Raw genomic sequence first — 18,047 nt, forward strand, 5'->3', positions numbered from 1 at the left:
AATTTTCTCGACTGGTGCCTGGGGGCCTTGAGCAAGAAGACTGCCCCTTCTGACAAGGACTCGGCCATGCTTATAATGTCCTGTATGGATAAAGCAATTCGCGATGGGTCCGGCGAACTTGCTTCCATGTTTGTTTCGGGAGTACTCAAGAAAAGGGAACAACTGTGCACTTTCCTTTCCACTGGTATCACCTCTTGTCAAAGGTCTCAGTTACTTTTTGCTCCGCTTTCTAAGTTCCTGTTTCCTGAGGAGCTTATCAAGGAATTGTCTGCGGCCCTTATTCAGAAGGACACTCATGACCTTGTGGCCTCTTCAGCTCGTAAGGCTAAGGTTGCTCCTTCGGTTCCTAGAACTTACCGCACCCCAGTGGCCGATACTCCTGCTACAAGATTTATTCCGCCCTTTCGTGGCAGAGCCCCCAGCCGAGGAAGTACCCGTCCAGACGCTTTCAGGGGCAGGTCTAAGAAAGGTCCCAAGCCTTCGAAAGGCAAACACTGACTCTCCTCCTCTCCAGACAGCAGTAGGAGCCAGACTCAAGATCTTCTGGCAAGCTTGGGAAAGAAGAGGTGCAGACGCCCAGTCTGTCAAGTGGCTAAGGGAGGGTTACAGGATACCATTCTGCCGCAATCCCCCTCTGACCACTTCTCCCATCAACCTCTCTCCCAACTACAAGGAAAAGGACAAGAGGCTAGCGTTACACCAGGAGGTGTCGCTCCTGTTACAGAAGAAGGCAGTGGTGATAGTCCGGGACCATCAATCCCCGGGCTTCTACAACCGTCTCTTTCTGGTGGCCAAGAAGACAGGAGGTTGGAGACCGGTGCTGGACGTCAGTGCGCTCAATGCTTATGTCACCAAGCAGACGTTCACTATGGAGACGACGAAGTCGGTCCTAGCAGCGGTCAGGCAGGAGGACTGGATGGTCTCGTTGGATCTGAAAGACGCTTACTTTCACGTTCCTATTCATCCAGACTCCCAACCTTTCCTGAGATTCGTTTTTGGAAAGGTTGTGTACCAATTCCAAGCCCTGTGTTTTGGCCTAAGCACAGCGCCTATGGTGTTTACGCGTCTGATGAGGAATATTGCAAAATTCCTCCACTTAGCGGACATCAGAGCCTCCCTTTATTTAGACGACTGGCTGTTAAGAGCCACCACAAGTCGTCGCTGTCTGGAGAGTCTCAACTGGACTTTGGACTTGATCAAGGAACTGGGTCTTTTGGTCAACTTAGAAAAGTCCCAGCTTATTCCCTCCCAATCCATCGTTTACCTGGGAATGGAGATTCGGAGTCAAGCTTTTCGGGCTTTTCCGTCGGCCCCAAGAATCAGCCAAGCCCTAGAGTGCATTCTGAGCATGCTGAAGAGGAACAGTTGCTCGGTGAGACAGTGGATGAGTCTAACAGGGACCCTGTCATCGTTAGCCCTGTTCATAGAGTTAGGGAGACTCCACCTCCGCCCTCTCCAATTCCATCTAGCAGCTCACTGGGACAAGGATTTGACGCTCGAAGCGGTCTCTATTCCTGTCACCAAAGAGATGAAGACTACTCTCATGTGGTGGAAGACCAACATCCTTCTCAAGGAGGGTCTATCGTTAGCGATTCAGACCCCCAATCTTCATCTCTTTTCGGACGCATCAGACTCGGGCTGGGGCGCGACCTTGGACGGACAGGAATGCTCGGGAACATGGAACAAGGAACAGGAAACGCTTCACATCAACTGCAAGGAGCTGCTGGCAGTTCATCTGGCCTTAATGAACTTCAAGTCCCTCCTGCTAAACAAGGTGGTGGAGGTGAACTCCGACAACACCACAGCCTTGGCATACATCTCCAAGCAGGGAGGGACCCATTCGAGGAAGCTGTACGAGATAGCAAGGGACCTCCTCATTTGGTCAAGAAGTCTAAACCTCACACTGGTAACGAGGTTCATTCAGGGCAATATGAACGTCTCAGCAGATCGCCTCAGCAGGAAAGATCAAGTCATCCCCACGGAATGGACCCTTCACAAGAGCGTGTGCAACAGACTTTGGACCTTGTGGGGTCAGCCAACGATAGATCTGTTCGCCACCTCCATGACCAAGAGGCTCCCTTTGTACTGTTCCCCAGTTCCAGACCCAGCAGCAGTTCACGTGGATGCTTTTCTGCTGGATTGGTCCCATCTCGACCTATATGCATTCCCGCCGTTCAAGATCATCAACAGAGTCATTCAGAAGTTCGTCTCTCACGAAGGGACACGGCTGACGCTGGTTGCTCCCCTTTGGCCTGCAAGAGAATGGTTCACAGAGGTACTACAATGGCTGGTCGACGTTCCCAGGACTCTCCCTCTAAGAGTGGACCTTCTACGTCAACCTCACGTAAAGAAGGTACACCCAAACCTCCACGCTCTTCGTCTGACTGCCTTCAGACTGTCGAAAGACTCGCTAGAGCTAGAGGCTTTTCGAAGGAGGCAGCCAGAGCGATTGCCAGAGCAAGGAGGATATCCACTCGTAGAGTCTATCAATCCAAGTGGGAAGTCTTCCAAAGCTGGTGCAGAGCCAATGCAGTTTCCTCTACCAATACCTCTGTAACCCAAGTAGCTGACTTCCTGTTACATCTTAGGAATGTTAGATCTCTTTCGGCTCCTACGATTAAAGGGTACAGAAGTATGTTGGCTTCAGTTCTCCGCCACAGAGGTTTGGATCTTTCCTCCAACAAGGACCTACAAGACATCCTTAAATCTTTCGAGACTTCTAAAGAACGTCGTTTGTCCACTCCAGGCTGGAATCTAGACGTAGTCTTAAGGTTCCTTATGTCTCCTAGGTTCGAACCTCTCCAGTCAGCTTCCTTCAAAGACCTTACTCTCAAAACTCTTTTCCTCGTCTGCCTTGCGACAGCCAAAAGAGTTAGTGAGGTTCACGCCTTCAGCAAGAACATAGGATTCACATCCGAATCAGCAACATGTTCTTTACAGCTCGGATTTTTAGCTAAAAATGAACTTCCTTCACGTCCTTGGCCTAGATCGTTCGAAATTCCTAGCCTTTCCAACATGGTGGGTAACGAGCTAGAGAGAGTTCTTTGCCCTGTCAGAGCTCTGAAATACTATCTTAAAAGGTCAAAACCTATACGAGGACAGTCAGAGGCCTTATGGTGTGCCATCAAGAAACCTTCGATGCCTATGTCCAAAAACGCAGTTTCGTATTATATAAGGCTTCTGATTAGAGAAGCTCATTCTCACATGAAGGATGAAGACCTTGCTTTGCTGAAGGTAAGGACCCACGAAGTGAGAGCTGTAGCCACTTCGATGGCCTTTTAACAGAACCGTTCTCTGCAGAGTATTATGGATGCAACTTATTGGAGGAGCAAGTCAGTGTTTGCATCATTTTATCTCAAAGATGTCCAGTCTCTTTACGAGAACTGCTACACCCTGGGACCATTCGTAGCAGCGAGTGCAGTAGTAGGTGAGGGCTCAGCCACTACATTCCCTTAATCCCATAACCTTTTTAACCTTTCTCTTGAATGCTTTTATTGTTGTTTTTGGGTTGTTACGGTAGGCTAAGAAGCCTTCCGCATCCTGTTTGATTTGGCGGGTGGTCAATTCGTTCTTGAGAAGCGCCTAGGTTAGAGGTTGTGTAGAGGTCCTTTAGTATGGGTTGCAGCCCTTTATACTTCAGCACCTTAGGGTTGTTCAGCCTCCTAAGAGGAACGCTGCGCTCAGTAAGGAAGACGAACTTATTAAAGGCAGAGTAATGGTTCAAGTCGACTTCCTTACCAGGTACTTATAATTTCATTGTTATTTTGAATAACTGATAATATGAAATACGGGATACTTAGCTTACTGATATACATGTACACTGGTTTTCACCCACCTCCCTGGGTGTGAATCAGCTACATGATTATCGGGTAAGATTAATATTGAAAAATGTTATTTTCATTAGTAAAATAAATTTTTGAATATACTTACCCGATAATCATGATTTAATTGACCCACCCTTCCTCCCCATAGAGAACCAGTGGACCGAGGAAAAATTGAGGTGGTGTCAACAAGAAGTACTGCAGTACCTGGCCACAGGTGGCGCTGGTGAGTACACCCCCTTCTAGTATAGTGATCGCTGGCGTATCCCTTCCGTAGAATTCTGTCGGGCAACGGAGTTGACAGCTACATGATTATCGGGTAAGTATATTCAAAAATTTATTTTACTAATGAAAATAACATATTTCAGCCAAAAACAAAACAAATGTGAATGTCTCTGGCAGCTACCACCACATAACTAAATGGCAGAAGTTGCCACCCGGAGGAACACTTTACCTCTAACTGGGATGTAACCTAGAATGCTGGTGCAGGCACCAGTCAACCCCTCTAACTGTTCTCTAGACAGTCCTGGTACTCATGCCAAGCTGGCTCAGTACAGTGCCATTGGAAAGGCAAACCTGTGTTCTTTTATCAGCAAAAGCACAATACAGGGTGCCCTGTAATGTTACTAGACCTACTGCCGAGTGTTGAGACACATGCTTACAAGTGGACCGACGAGGTGTTTTTCAGTCACGTATTGGATCATCAGCTGTTAAGTCCTCAGCATCAGACACCATAGCTTTTACTTTTGTCTTATATCCTAGAGTCATGTCAGTTGGAGGAACATAATTACAGAGCTGTGGCAGAGGGTTAAAATGCACTCCAGCAAGAGGTTGAAGATGCACACACTGAGGCTCAGTCACAGATGGGTCACAATAAACTATCAGGCAAGTGGGAACAAAATAAGCCCCGATATCCAGGTTCAATAGCTTAGAAGCTGCTAATAGCAACTTTAAAACTGAAAGAGTGACAGTGCCTAGAAAATGCCTAGCCTTGATCTGGTTCCTTCTAGTCTTGTCCAATTTGAAGCCTCGTCAACTGGCGTCTTTCAGAAACGTCTGAAATAAGGCCTCCCGGAGCTTGGGTCCCTTCAACTGAGAGTCAGGTGTGACACCCAACCCGAGATGCTGGGACGGTGGGAGAGTATGACCAAGTGAGCCAGAGAAATGGCGTAGTGCAGGAAAGGAAATGGCACAAAGACCGGGTACAAAAAAGCACAGGCGGTTTGAAAAGGTTGGGCTGCACATAGCAGTAATAACAACGAGAAACAGAACCTGCAAAGACAGAAGTCTCACTGTATTTAATTTGAGTTAAAATTTGTATTAAAATATAAACTATAATATAGTTCTTCACTAAATACAAATAACACACTATGATATTTGTCTTTATTTTATTGCCAGACTTGTAAGGTTAATTAAAAGATGAGTGTTATAAAGTACCCCACTTTAGTGGGGTAATTTCTAACACTCATCTTTTAATAAATTGCACAAGTCTGGCTATAAAATAAAGACAAATGGCTGAGCTTGCAACCAAACAAAAACGTTCTGTAATTCAGAGTAATCACATGATTCAACCGACCAGCTGAGCTGATACATCACCAATAACAATAAAATTTTTGAGCATCTATGATATGAAACGTCATCTAAAAAATTAATACAATTTCAAGACACTTACTTGATTCTGCCTCACAATCTAGATGTCTTATAGAAAAACTATGCATATAAAATTATAAGGGTTTAGCTACAGAAAAACTAAAGTCATTAGATTTTGAGACTCTATGAGAGGAACTAGACTCTGAAAGGTGCAGTGAACATTCAGAACACTTACTGAAGAAATATGTAATTATGTCCACTAGACCCGATTATGGAACTTATGTTAGTGTAAGCAACGGGGCAGGAAAGTTAGACTTCCCCGCCCTCAAGAGAAGGCTCACTGGTCTCAAAGAATAATAAACTAAGTTAAAGTCCAAAATGTTCATTACTAACTTCGCTGATAAGCAAATAATGATATGTCATATCGTTATCAACTCCACAAAGACAACTTGTGTATTTTCACTCTTTAATTTCAATTGAAGTAGAAATTACTTTCTGCACCCGTTATGAGCAATGAACAGGAGTCATTCTGTTTACAACTTAAAAACTTTACCTTTGTGCAGTTTCATCCTCTCCAGTTTCTTGAACATTACCTTAGAACATAATTCCTGAGAGAAACCGTGAGATATCGTACTCCTCACAACATTTATTTAAAACAAAGTGCTTTCTGTGTGCAGTCTGGAAGGAGAGATACATGCCTTGACAAAGCAATTGTAACATAAAGGGCAATACAGAATGAACATCAGGGAGGTTCATAGAAATAAGAAAATTGTAAGTGTATTTTACCCTTTTGAGTATGTCAGTGAATCAATCGATGTTCAACATCAGTGAACTTTGTTATTGTGATGCTATTCAAATTTAAATCAGTCAATCAATTTTCTAAGGTCATTTGAGTACTGTGTCAATGCTCAGGATAGGCTGTTGTAAATTGATGAGTTTCTATGAAGAATAGGTCTTGATTTTAAAGAAATTTATCATATGAATTTTTCCCTACGCCCACCTCTATAATCTAACTCATTTACTGTAGAATATAAAAACAGTGTGATAGCTTATTAATGAGGATCTAAGTAGTGCTAGCACCTCTGTCTTGCTATTTATTTTCTGTCCTTCAGACAGAAGAGCGCAATGTCAGAGCACATTGGAAACTTCAGGAATATGACCATACAGTATTTTATTGTGGTGTTTATATGAAAATCCCATTCTGATTAAAAAGAAATTTAGTTTAAGGAACTTTAAAAATTCAACTTTTAAGTCAAGTTATTTATTGATCCCAGACTTGATTTTATAGAGCCTTTTATTCTTTCACTTTAGAAAGTTTAAAAGATTTTGCCATTTAAATTTCAAATTAATTACTTTGTGGAGGTGATTGGATTAAAAAAGCCAGTAGTAGTTAAATCGTTGCAATTTGTGAAAATGTAGCTTCTGAGTAAATATATAGCTTCTCATTTTATTGTGTGATTGATATGATTTGAAGATACTGCAGTGATATAATGCTTGCACTTGATTCCAATATTTTTGTTTTACAGATGTTTAGAACAAGGGGCATTGGTTAGTAAGGAGATGGGAGATATGGATTCCATTTTCAAGTTATGTGAAAGGGCAGCTTGCATGTATCAAGAGCATGGAGTACCTGATACGGCAGCTCTATGTCTCGACAAGGGTGCTAAGATAATTGAAGCTACCTTGCCTGAAAAAGCACTTCATATGTATGAGCATGCTGTTGACATTGTTATGATCGAGGATAGACCAAGACAAGCAGCAGAATTTCAGAGCAAGGTATCAAGGATCAATCTTAAACTCCAAAAGTAAGTAATAACTCAGTTTTTTATTTTCATTAGGTTGTTCATTTATGAAGGGGGGGGGGGGGGTGGCAGCTGGGTTGAATGTTTGTTTGTTCCGTAACTGGAATACAAACCACGCTATTTAAAGTGGGTAATTACTTTCGCATAGCTGAAAGGACAAGCCATAAAAATTTAACGAGGGATTATTACCCCACCGCTAGTTACCGGGGGGTAGGGAGGGTAGTTAGCTACCCTTCCCCCTCACACACCTGTGTTGTAGCTCCACTTTTACTTTGGCTCGGGTGGTGATCGGACGTGTCCGCTTTCACCCTCGCCTCTTTGACAGCCATTAATCATTGCTTTTTCTTTCTTTTTCTCAGAGTGTTGTGAAGTTGGCCTCTACAATGCGGAAGTGCCCTGGGTTACCTGACCGCCCTTGTGGGACCTTCATGTCTTCCATCGAGACGGATCCTCACACCTTATGCCCTTATTTTAGGGGTCAGCGATGTGAAAGTGATAATGTTTGTATGGAATGTAGGGAGTAGCCTACCTCCCAGTGGGAGAGGTTTTCTTGGTGCCGGAAGAAGAAGTCCAAACAGGATATTTCTCCTTCAAAGGTTTCTTTGAAGAAGGAAAATCCTAAGGACTCTTCTTCCGTAGCCCAAACCTCCTCCGAAGCTCCCACTCGGTCGGCCTCTCGTGAGAGGCCGTCGAGTGGTAGCGTAGGCCGTACTGTTGTTGACCGATCTCGGGGTTTGGGAGAGGGAGTTGCCTCCCATAGCGAGGCAGCTCCTCCTCCTCCCTTGGGGGAGGATTTAATTATTTCTCCTGTTAATAATGATCTTTTGCAGCTTTGGGCTTCCTTGGGGCTTCAGGGTTCGCCCTCCAAGGAAGCCCTGTTTGACATGATCCGGTTGGGAGCAGCTGTCAAAGTCACCGGCGGTAGCAGAGGTTGACCCTCTGTCTATTGTCGAGGCTGTTGGGGCAGACGCTTCCAATGAGAGTGTTCAAACCCCTGCTCCTGTTGTAGTTGAAGGCTTAGCTCCCCCCTCCGAACATCCTTCGAGGGAGGATCTAAGTCCAACGGTCTCTCCTGCGGGTGATTCTCCCCCCCGGGGGAGTTCACTGACAGAGACTCCTCTTCGGAGGACTGCCGATGGTTTGCCTGCTGCTCCCAGAGGACGCATCCGACGTAAGGCTCGCCTTCCTCTTCGTCGCCGAGGTCTTCCTCCTCCTCACAAGGGTGTTAGGAGGCACATCTTCGGATCTTCATCCTCGCAGTCCCCCGCAGAGGAACCTCATCCTTCAGCTACCATTCCTGCTACTTCCTTGGACCTGGACCTCACCGCAGATTGTTCGCGATCTACTACGCCTGCCAGACCTGCTCACCTGCCTTCACCTTTCCTGGCTGCTGACGCGCTGTGGGCGCCCACACATCCCGTTTTCAAACGGGCACCGGTCCCTTCGGGGCAAAAGGGCTTTCACACATTGTGTGTAAGTCTCTCAAGCGCCAGGTTTCCCCTGTGCGCCAACGTTCGCCTGCGCGCCGGTGCACTACTGCGCGCAAGCGCTCACCGGTTGCTGCCTCATCTTGCCAGCGCTCTCCTGCACGCCCACGATCTCCTGTTCGCCCTGCAGCTCCAGAGACTACGCGCCCACGATCTCCTGCTCGCCAACAGACCTCTGCACGCCCTCGGCCTGATACATGCCATGGACGCCCTCGGTCTCCTGCTCGTCAGCGATCTCCTGCGCCCCAGCGCTCTCCTGCTCGCCAGCGCTCTCCTGCTCGCCAGGGCTCTCCTGCTCGCCAATGCTTGCCTGCTCGTCATCGCTCGCCTGCTCGTCATCGCTCGCCTGCTCGCCCTCGATCTTCAGATCAGGGCTCCAAGGAGAAATCTTCTTCCTCTCCTGCTCGCCAGCGCTCTCCTCCATGATCGCCGACTCGCCATCAGACCACGCCTGCTCGCCATCCCTTGCCTACTCGCCATCGCCCGCAGTCTCCATTGCGCGCCCACTGCCAGAACTTCGGTTCCCGACGAGCGCCCTTCTGCGCGCCCGCGCGCTAGGGATATTCCCCCTGCACGCACGCGCCCTACGGCTTCGCCCTTACGGGCCCTTCATCATCCTGCGGCTGCACTCCATCCGAGGTCTCCTGAACGCGCCCACGCTCCCCATCACCTACGCGCCCACGCGCCCTGACACCTACGCGCCCTGTCACCTGCGCGCCCACGCGCTCTGACGCCTGCGCGCCCACGCGCTCTGACGCCTGTGCGCCCATGAGCTCCTTCTCCTGCGTCCCATCGTTCGCCCGCGCGCCAACACGCGAACTCTCCTACGCGCCAACGCTCGCCTGCGCGCCAACGCTCCCCCTCGCGCCAACGCGCCCCCTCGCCTACGCGCCACCGCTCGCCTACGCGCCATTGCTCGCCTGTGCGGCATCGCTCGTCTGTGCGCCATTGCTCGCCTGCGTGCCATTGCTCGCCTGTGCGCCATCGCTCGTCTGCGTGCCATCACTCGTCTGCGTGCCATCACTCGCCTGTGCACCATCGCTCGCCCACGCGCTCCCTCGCCCGCACGCCCACACGCTCCCTCGCCCACGCGCGCGAGCAATCGCCCCCCGAGCTAGGCAATGGCCTATCGTGCGAGCGCGATACCCAGTACGATGCCTAACGCGAACCACAGCGCGTGCCCACACAGGATCCGGCAGTACACGTCAGGTCATCTTCATCGCATTCCCCCCCCGTAAGCGCAGGACAGCGCGCCCAACGGAGGGAGGAAAATCTCCGGACAGGTCCAGGATCTTTTCTTCTACAGCTTCTTCCTTTCAGGCAGACCCAGTTGTAGTTTCCACTCCTAGGGATCTTACGATCCCCTTCCCTCCAGAGGGTGTGTCTCTGACAGCGGCTGTCAGTCGGCTGCCCTGGTTTGGGCCCTTGATCAGTGCGGTTGCGCAGACTTTCAAGCCCGCTTTCTCTGAACTAGGCCTCAAATCAGCGGCTATCTCGGCCCCCCTGAAGAGGAAGAGAGGAGTGGACGACGTGGTTACTTCTGCAAGGGCAAAACTGGTTCCTCGGAAGCCGTCGAGGAAGGCTCCCTCCCCTCCCCAGACTTTCTCTCCGTCCTCAGGGGATTCTCGTGAGGTGAGGCGTTCTCCCATCGCACCAATGGGAGAAACCCCACCTTGCGCCGAGAAGTCTCCTTGGGTGGAGGTGGAGAAGAGCCCCCCACCATCTTTGTTGGAATCCTGCATCCCTCCCAGGAGGGAGTCGAAGGACTCCAAGACGGTCCCAAAATCTTCTTCAAGGATCAGACCAGAACCAGCTAAGCCCGCGGAGAACGTCCACGAGTCCCCCCAAGGAGAGCCTTTAGGGACTGGAGACCTTGCTGCTAGTCCATCAGGAGGAGAGCTGCAGGAGTCGGAGCATGCCTTTTGGCAAGTTTTGGCTCTAATGAGGAACCTTAACGGATTTTCGGATCCGGAGATTCCTCCTCGAGAGGGCAAGGACACGGTTCTGGACCGAGTCTTTGGTACTCAAAAGCCCCCTAAAACCAGTGCGGCTTTGCCCTGGTCCCAGGGGGTCAAGAGTGCCAGAGATAAGGTCGAGAGCCAGCTCTCTGAGCTGGCCTCCTCCAGCCGTTCCAGCGACGGAAACAAACTCCTCCCACTTCCTCGTGTCCATCAAAGGAGGTACTTTGAAATCATCGAGGAGTCCTGTTTAGCTCTTCCCCTCCACCACTCGGTGGAAGAGCTCTCCAGGGGAGTCCCTCTCGAGAGACTCTCCAACCGGCCAGTGTCGTTCTCGGCCTCGGAGATTCTCTGACAGGAGAAGGTAGCGAAATGTGCCATGCAGGCCACTTCGTGGCTGGATATCTGGCTGGGATCTCTTGGCATCCTGATACGATTCGAAGACTTGTCTAAGGAGAGTACCAGGAAGGCCTTGGAGACCTTCCTTCTTTCAGGCACTCGTACCATCGAGTTTCTGGCCCACCAAGTCTCGAACTTGTGGGCTAACACTATCCTGAAATGCCGTGATACGGTGTCTGAAAGATTCAACTCAAAGGTTCCCAACACCGAGGTCAGTAAGCTCAGACATTCCTCCCTTTTGGGGAGTAGTCTGTTTGAGCCGAAAGATGTAGAGCAGGCGGCTGAGAGGTGGAGGAAGTCCAACCAGGACTCCCTCTTCCAGAGGGCTTTAACATCAAAGCCCTGTAAGCCTCCAGCACCTCAACAACCTCGCCCTGCAAAGACGACAAAACCGGCAATAGCAGCAAAGTCAGCAGTGTCCAAACAGCCCTTTCCCGTCAAGGACAGAAGAGGCAAGAAGTCCTCCAGGGGAGGCAAGAATCCTAGGGGGAGTGGCCGAGGCCACAAACGCTAGGATTGGCAGTTGCGCGAACAGGTGGCAGCAACTCAGGGCCGATTCCTGGACAATCTCCGTGATCAGCCAAGGATATCGCGTCCCGTTCATAACATCTCTTCCTCCCCTGACAGCGAATCCAGTGTCATTGAGCTCTCTTGCCATGGGATCGGCAAGAGGGCAAGCCCTTTGGGCAGAAGTCAAGACCATGTTGAAGAAGGACGCTCTCCAAGAGGTCGTCGACGGGTCCCCAGGTTTCTACAGTCGACTCTTTTTTGTAAAGAAGGCGTCTGGAGGCTGGAGACCAGTCATCGACCTCTCAGCTCTGAACAGGTTTGTCAAGCAGACCCCGTTCAGCATGGAGATGGCAGACACGGTCAGACTCGCAGTGAGACCGCGAGACTTCATGTGCACAGTGGATCTGAAGGACGCGTACTTCCAGATACCAATCCATCCGTCTTCAAGGAAGTACCTAAGATTCAGCCTAGACGATAAGATCTACCAGTTCAAGGTGCTGTGCTTTGATCTCTCCACAGCACCTCAGGTTTTCACCACCAGAGTGTTCACCCTGATATCTTCGTGGGCACACAAGATCAGCATCTGTCTCCTCCGTTATCTGGACGACTGGCTGATCTTAGCAGACTCGGAGTCAACCCTTCTTCGACACCGAGATAAACTCCTGGGAATTTGCCAAGATCTAGGGATCATGGTAAATCTCGAGAAGTCTTCTCTGCTTCCTTCCCAAAGACTGGTATATCTAGCCATGATATTGGACACCAATCTCCACAGAGCCTTCCCATCAGACGACAGGATAGCAAGGCTGAGGAAGGTCGCAAGTCCTTTCCTCAGACGAGTCGAGCTCCCAGCCCAATCGTGGTTACGTCTCCTCGGCCATCTCTCATCCTTGGTCCGTCTAGTGCCCAACGGTCGCCTCAGAATGAGATCCCTGCAATGGCGACTCAAGTCCCGGTGGAGTCAAGGACACGATTCCCCGGACTTCTTGATCCCTATGGGTCTCGCGGAACAGACGGACCTTCAGTGATGGGTGGCAGACGAGAACCTACGAAAGGGAGTGGATCTTCTCGTCCTCCCCCTGGATTTGATGCTGTTTTCGGACACCTCAAAGAAAGGGTGGGGGGCCCACGTTCTGAACCACAGGACCTCAGGTCTGTGGTCAGAATCAGAAAAGTGCCTCCATATAAATCTGCTAGAAATGAAGGCCGTTTTTCTGGCCCTTCAACAGTTCCAACAGCACCTGTCGGGTCACTCTGTGGTGGTGATGAGTGACAACACCACAGTAGTGGCTTACATCAACAAGCAGGGAGGTACCTTTTCAGAACAGCTATCCCATCTTGCAGTAGAGATACTGAGATGGACCAAAGTCCACTCGATTCCACTTTTGGCTCGCTTCATTCCGGGCAAAAGGAATGTGCTCGCCGACAGTCTGAGCATAGCGTCTCAGATGGTGAGCACCGAGTGGTCTTTGGATCGTCAAGTAGCCAACAAAGTCCTGACTTTGTGGGGTTCCCCGATTGTGGATCTGTTCACGACAGCGTTGAACTTCAAACTGCCGCTGTACTGTTCCCCAGTCCCGGACCCCAAGGCTCTCTGGCAAGATGCTTTCCAACAACGGTGGGACAACATCGACGTATACGCCTTTCCCCCGTTCTGTCTGATGAGGAGGGTACTCAACAAGACCAGACTATCGGTCAATCTCTCGATGACTCTCATAGCTCCACTGTGGCATCACGCGGAATGGTTCCCGGACCTTCTGCAACTCCTTACGGAGCCTCCGAGAGAACTCCCTCCACGACACGAGCTACTCAAACAACCACACGCCAACATCTTTCACAAAGCCGTAGCTTCGCTTCGGCTTCACGCCTGGAGACTATCCAGCATCTCCTCGCAGAGAGAGGATTTTCGCAACAAGTTGCGGAAAAGATGTCTGGACACCTGCAAAAGTCATCCGCAGGAGTCTACCAGGCGAAGTGGAGAGGTTTCTGTGGTTGGTGTCGTGGAAGGGGTATCTCTCCACTCGATGCCACTATTCCAGCAAAAGCGGAGTTCTTTGTGTATTTGGGAGAAGAAATGCGCCTTTCAGTCTCGGCAGTGAAAAGCTATCGCTCAGCCTTAAGTCTAGCCTTCAGGCTCAAAGGAGTGGACATTTCTTCTTCGCTAGAACTTTCCCTACTCATATGTAGTTATGAACTTACCTGCCCTGAGTCGGAAGTGAGACCTCCTCCATGGAACGTGGTTCGAGTCCTCAGGTCTCTTAAGAGACCTCCATACAAACCATTACCCCAGGCTTCAGATCGCCACCTTACTTGGAAGACGGTGTTCCTACTAGCTTTGGCGTCAGCCAAGCGAGTTAGCGAACTTCATGGTCTCTCGTATGACATCGCCTATTCAAGGGGATGGGGGGAGGTAACGTTCAGCTTCGTCAATGAGTTTATTGCCAAGACTCAGAATCCGGGAGTGCCGGACCCTCGCTTCGACTCCTTCCGGATTTCGAGTCTTCGTTCCGTAACAGATGACCCAGACCATCCCCTACTGTGCCCAGTAAGGAGTCTGAGGCTATACCTGAAGAGAACAGCTGCAGTTTGTCCCCAAGTGCGGGCTTTGTTTGTCAGCACTGGGAGATCGAAGAGGAGGGTTACCAAGAACACCATCTCAGCATGGATTCGAAAGGCCATCCATCTGTCCCTGAATCCTAACCCTCTGTCACGTCGCCCTAGAGCTCATGATGTCAGCGGAGTAGCTACCTCCCTGGCCTTCAAGAAAAACTTCTCAGTGACGCAGGTTCAGCAAGCAGGGGTGTGGAAGCGTCAACCTTCACAGCCCACTACCTGCAAGACGTGACCCACATGAGGCTCGATACGTTCTCTATCGGCCCTGTGGTGGCTGCACAACAGCTGGTTTAAACCTTAGGCTCCTTAATGGACAAGTAGCAGAGGGTTGAGGGCATTGTTACCCGGTTTTAGTCTGCATGAATGAAAAGGTATGCCTGGTCCTTATTCTTTTCTTCATCCTCCCCTCTCTTGGGGAAAGCAGCATCCTGGGTTCTCTGCACAGCTGACCTCAAACCACTGCAGGTAAACCATGTTCCCTTGTGTTCCTATTATTAAGTTAATACTCTCGCGTCCCCATTCCCTGACGAGGTGGTATTGGGAGAGTCCTAGCCTTAAGTTTCCATCTAAAGAACTTCAGGTCAACTTCTTAGGACGAGTCACACTTTTTTCCTTCACACACAACTTATGTAGGCCGCAGCCCTTGCATAGCAAGGTGCGAGCGAGGTGCAGGGACTCTTTATTGTCGAGTGCTGACACACTCAGATAATGAGTCCCCGGGCAAAGCCAAAAGCCAGTATGGCTGGGACTTGTTCCACCCTTCCTAAGGGTTAAGTCATCCACTTTAAATAGCGTGGTTTGTATTCCAGTTATGGAACAAATGACAAATTCGTAGGTAATTTGTATTTTTCCTAACTATACAAACCTTAGCTATTTAATCAAACTTGCCAGCCAGCCCTGTCCCCCAAGAAGTCCTACCTCTAAGCAAAAGTGGAGCTACAACACAGGTGTGTGAGGGGGGAGGGTAGCTAACTACCCTCCCTACCCCCCGCTAACTAGCGGTGGGGTAATAATCCCTCGTTAAATTTTTATGGCTCGTCCTTTCAGCTACGCGAAAGTAATTACCCACTTTAAATAGCTAAGGTTTGTATAGTTAGGAAAAATACAAATTATCTACGAATTTGTCATATTTCCTATTTAAAAAGGAATAACAGTTTTAGCACTATACTGTACTGTGTATTATATGAATCATCCATTTTTAAACATAAAACTTACCCGCTGGTTATTTAAGAATGGCTAAAGTCCCTGGACGCCTGGCAGATATTCAAAATCTCGCGGCAATCGCAGATATGCCAGGTGTATACTAGCGCCCTCGCGGTAGACAGGCCGAACTATTCCAACCAATTCAGACCTTCCCTGCCGCCATTGCTGGCTGGAACGATTGGAATTCACTCGCAACCTACTTTGATTTGGACGGTTTATTTGGTGATGTACACTTTCTTTTGGTTTTAGGCTTTCGCTTTATTGATTTCTCTTTCATATTATCTTGAAATCTTTGTTGTTTTGGGTTTATTTAGATAGTTTTGACCCTTGTTTATAACTATTCAATATGGCCGACCCCTCCCCTGTATATAGGAAGTGTATTAAAGGATGTCATACTCGTCTTCCTAAAGCTTCTCTTGATCCTCATATGATTTCTGTGAAATGTAGGGGTAAAACTTGCTCTTTTGGGGATCGGTGCAAAGAATGCTTTTCTTTGACCGAAAGTGAGTGGTTAGCTTTTGAGCGCTATACTCGGAGACTAGAGAGAGACAGAATTAGATGCAGTTCTTCTCGTTCTGTAGATTTACCTGTATCCAGTGTCATTGATCCTAATCCTTTCCCCGTAGTGGTAGATGAAGAACCGAAGGAACCTACGATGAAGGATATGTTGTCCGTGATTCAAGCTCTCGGCTTAAGAGTTGAATCACTAGCGGCGGACAAGAACCAGATTATGTCCGAAATTAATTTGCTTAAAAATTGTCGCACAGGCGACCTATCAAGTGCGAAAAGTTCGCCTAATGTGTTCAGTATTTTGGAGGGTGGGTCTGGGCGATCCTGTCGTTCGCCTAGCCTTAGACCTCTTTCAAGCTCCCGAACCCATGGGAGAAGCAACGGCAAACGGCGAAAAGGAACGAGAGGCGTCATCACTCGCGCAGACGTCCCCTCGAGCGTACCTGCTGTCGTATCACAGGTCGCTCACCATCACCATAGGAAAGGTGAGGTTAGTGCATTATCGCCATCTTCGGATGAAGTTACGCATGACGAGGTCTGGCGTCAAGCCTCTAGACCTCTTAAGAGAAAAGCAGACGCAGTGGTACAGCAACATGATTCTCCTCCGCAAGAGCCTGGCTGTAGCCATTGGGATACACCTGAGCGTTTTCAGTCCCTTGGTGAGGGTTCGCCTGCGAAACGCTCTGACGGGAGTTCTGAAATAGGTAAAGGTTTGGTGCAGTCAGATTCGGAGCTGATCCCTGGTTCTGGTGTTACGGTTCATGCACCGGTGTTACGGTTCATGCACCGCCGCTTCCATCAGACTGGTGTTCGTCTCCTGAAAGTGGGGAGCGATTTGGAAGCGATGAGGAAGGCGAATTTGCGTTAGAAGAGGTTGCACGCGTGTCGCCTAAGGGTGATCCCAAATGGTCTATGCTCTTGTGCCTGAAGCAGCAACTCTCGTCGCTTATGCAATCTTTTCGGCCTGCTGTTGGGAGTGCGGTTGGGCGTCAGTCTTCCGGTTTAGACACGTTGTCGCACAGGCGATCTCGCAGCCGCAGTGTTCAACGACAGGTTGAGGTAGATGCGTCTCGTCAGGGACCTGCTTCTCAGTATTAATCGACCGCTCATAGCGCCGAACGTCGGTCTTCCAAACGCGACGATGTTCGCTAAACAACGGAGCGGGCCTCTAAGCGGCAGGACAGAAGTGGACGCGATACGGAGTGTCAGCGTCAGTCAACCCATGACACAGCACGTCAGTCTACTCATGACGGCACATGTCAGTCATACCATGACGCCACGCGTCAGTCTACCCACGTCGGCACACGTCAGTCAATCCATGACGCCACACGTCAGTCTGCCCATGGCGGCATGCGTCAGTCTGCCCATGGCGGCATGCGTCAGCCAACCCATGACTCCACACGTTAGTCGACCCTTGTCGCCTAGCGTCAGTTGGATACTATTCCACATACCGAACGTGACAACAAGCGCAAGGCTAGTGAACGTCAAGCAGATGGGAATATTGAATAGCGCAAACGCGCGCACTTCAGCGCTGACGCGTCTTCACAGGAACGGCGCCTCTCTGAACAAGGCACTGCTGCGGCTGCTGATTTTCTTTCGGAGGAGGAGCCGGATGAGTTTTTCTCCCCGGATGAACTTGGACGATATCTCGGAGGGAGAAGAGGATAAACCACCTCAACATTCGGTGGACCTCAAGAAGTTAATTCTGGTCTTTACGGAGTTATTCCCAGACTATTTTACTCCTGTAGCCCCGCGTTCTCCAACTTCGGAATTTACCCTTGGTAAAACAGCAAGAGCGTCTATGTTCACAAAGATGGTACTCTCTCGCTCCTCTAAGAGGGTGTTAAAGTTAATGGGAGTGTGAATGGATTCGAAGAAAGTCCTTGGCAAGACGTGTTTCGCTTTTCCTCCTGCCAGACTAGCCTCCAAGTCTAGTGTTTGGTATGAGACAGGAGAAGTCTTAGGCTTGGGAGTTCCTGCCTCTGCCCAGGGAGATTTCTCGAGCCTAGTAGACTCTTCACGTCGGCTAGCTATGAGGAAGACTAAAGTGTGGTGGTCTATGTCTGAGTTCGACCATCTCTTGTAAGGCATGTTTAGGGCTTTCGAAGTGTTTAACTTTCTGGACTGGTCTCTGGGAGCCTTGGGGAGGAAAGTGTC

General features: G+C 49.4%; 1 protein-coding gene across 2 annotated transcripts in view; it reads left to right on the forward strand.

The window, feature by feature from the left end:
* Positions 1-18,047, forward strand: part of LOC137625488 (gamma-soluble NSF attachment protein-like) — a 196,795-nt gene that overhangs the window by 97,803 nt on the left and 80,945 nt on the right. For both annotated transcript variants that reach the window (XR_011040860.1, XM_068356401.1), the window contains exon 5: positions 6,938-7,216. Coding sequence is in view for 1 of the 2 variants with exons in the window: in XM_068356401.1 (XP_068212502.1) it covers positions 6,938-7,216 (279 nt within the window). In the remaining variant the exon portion in view is untranslated. The remainder of the gene's footprint in view (positions 1-6,937; positions 7,217-18,047) is intronic.

Source organism: Palaemon carinicauda, chromosome 2 (assembly GCF_036898095.1).
Source record: "Palaemon carinicauda isolate YSFRI2023 chromosome 2, ASM3689809v2, whole genome shotgun sequence".
NCBI lineage: Eukaryota > Metazoa > Arthropoda > Malacostraca > Decapoda > Palaemonidae > Palaemon > Palaemon carinicauda.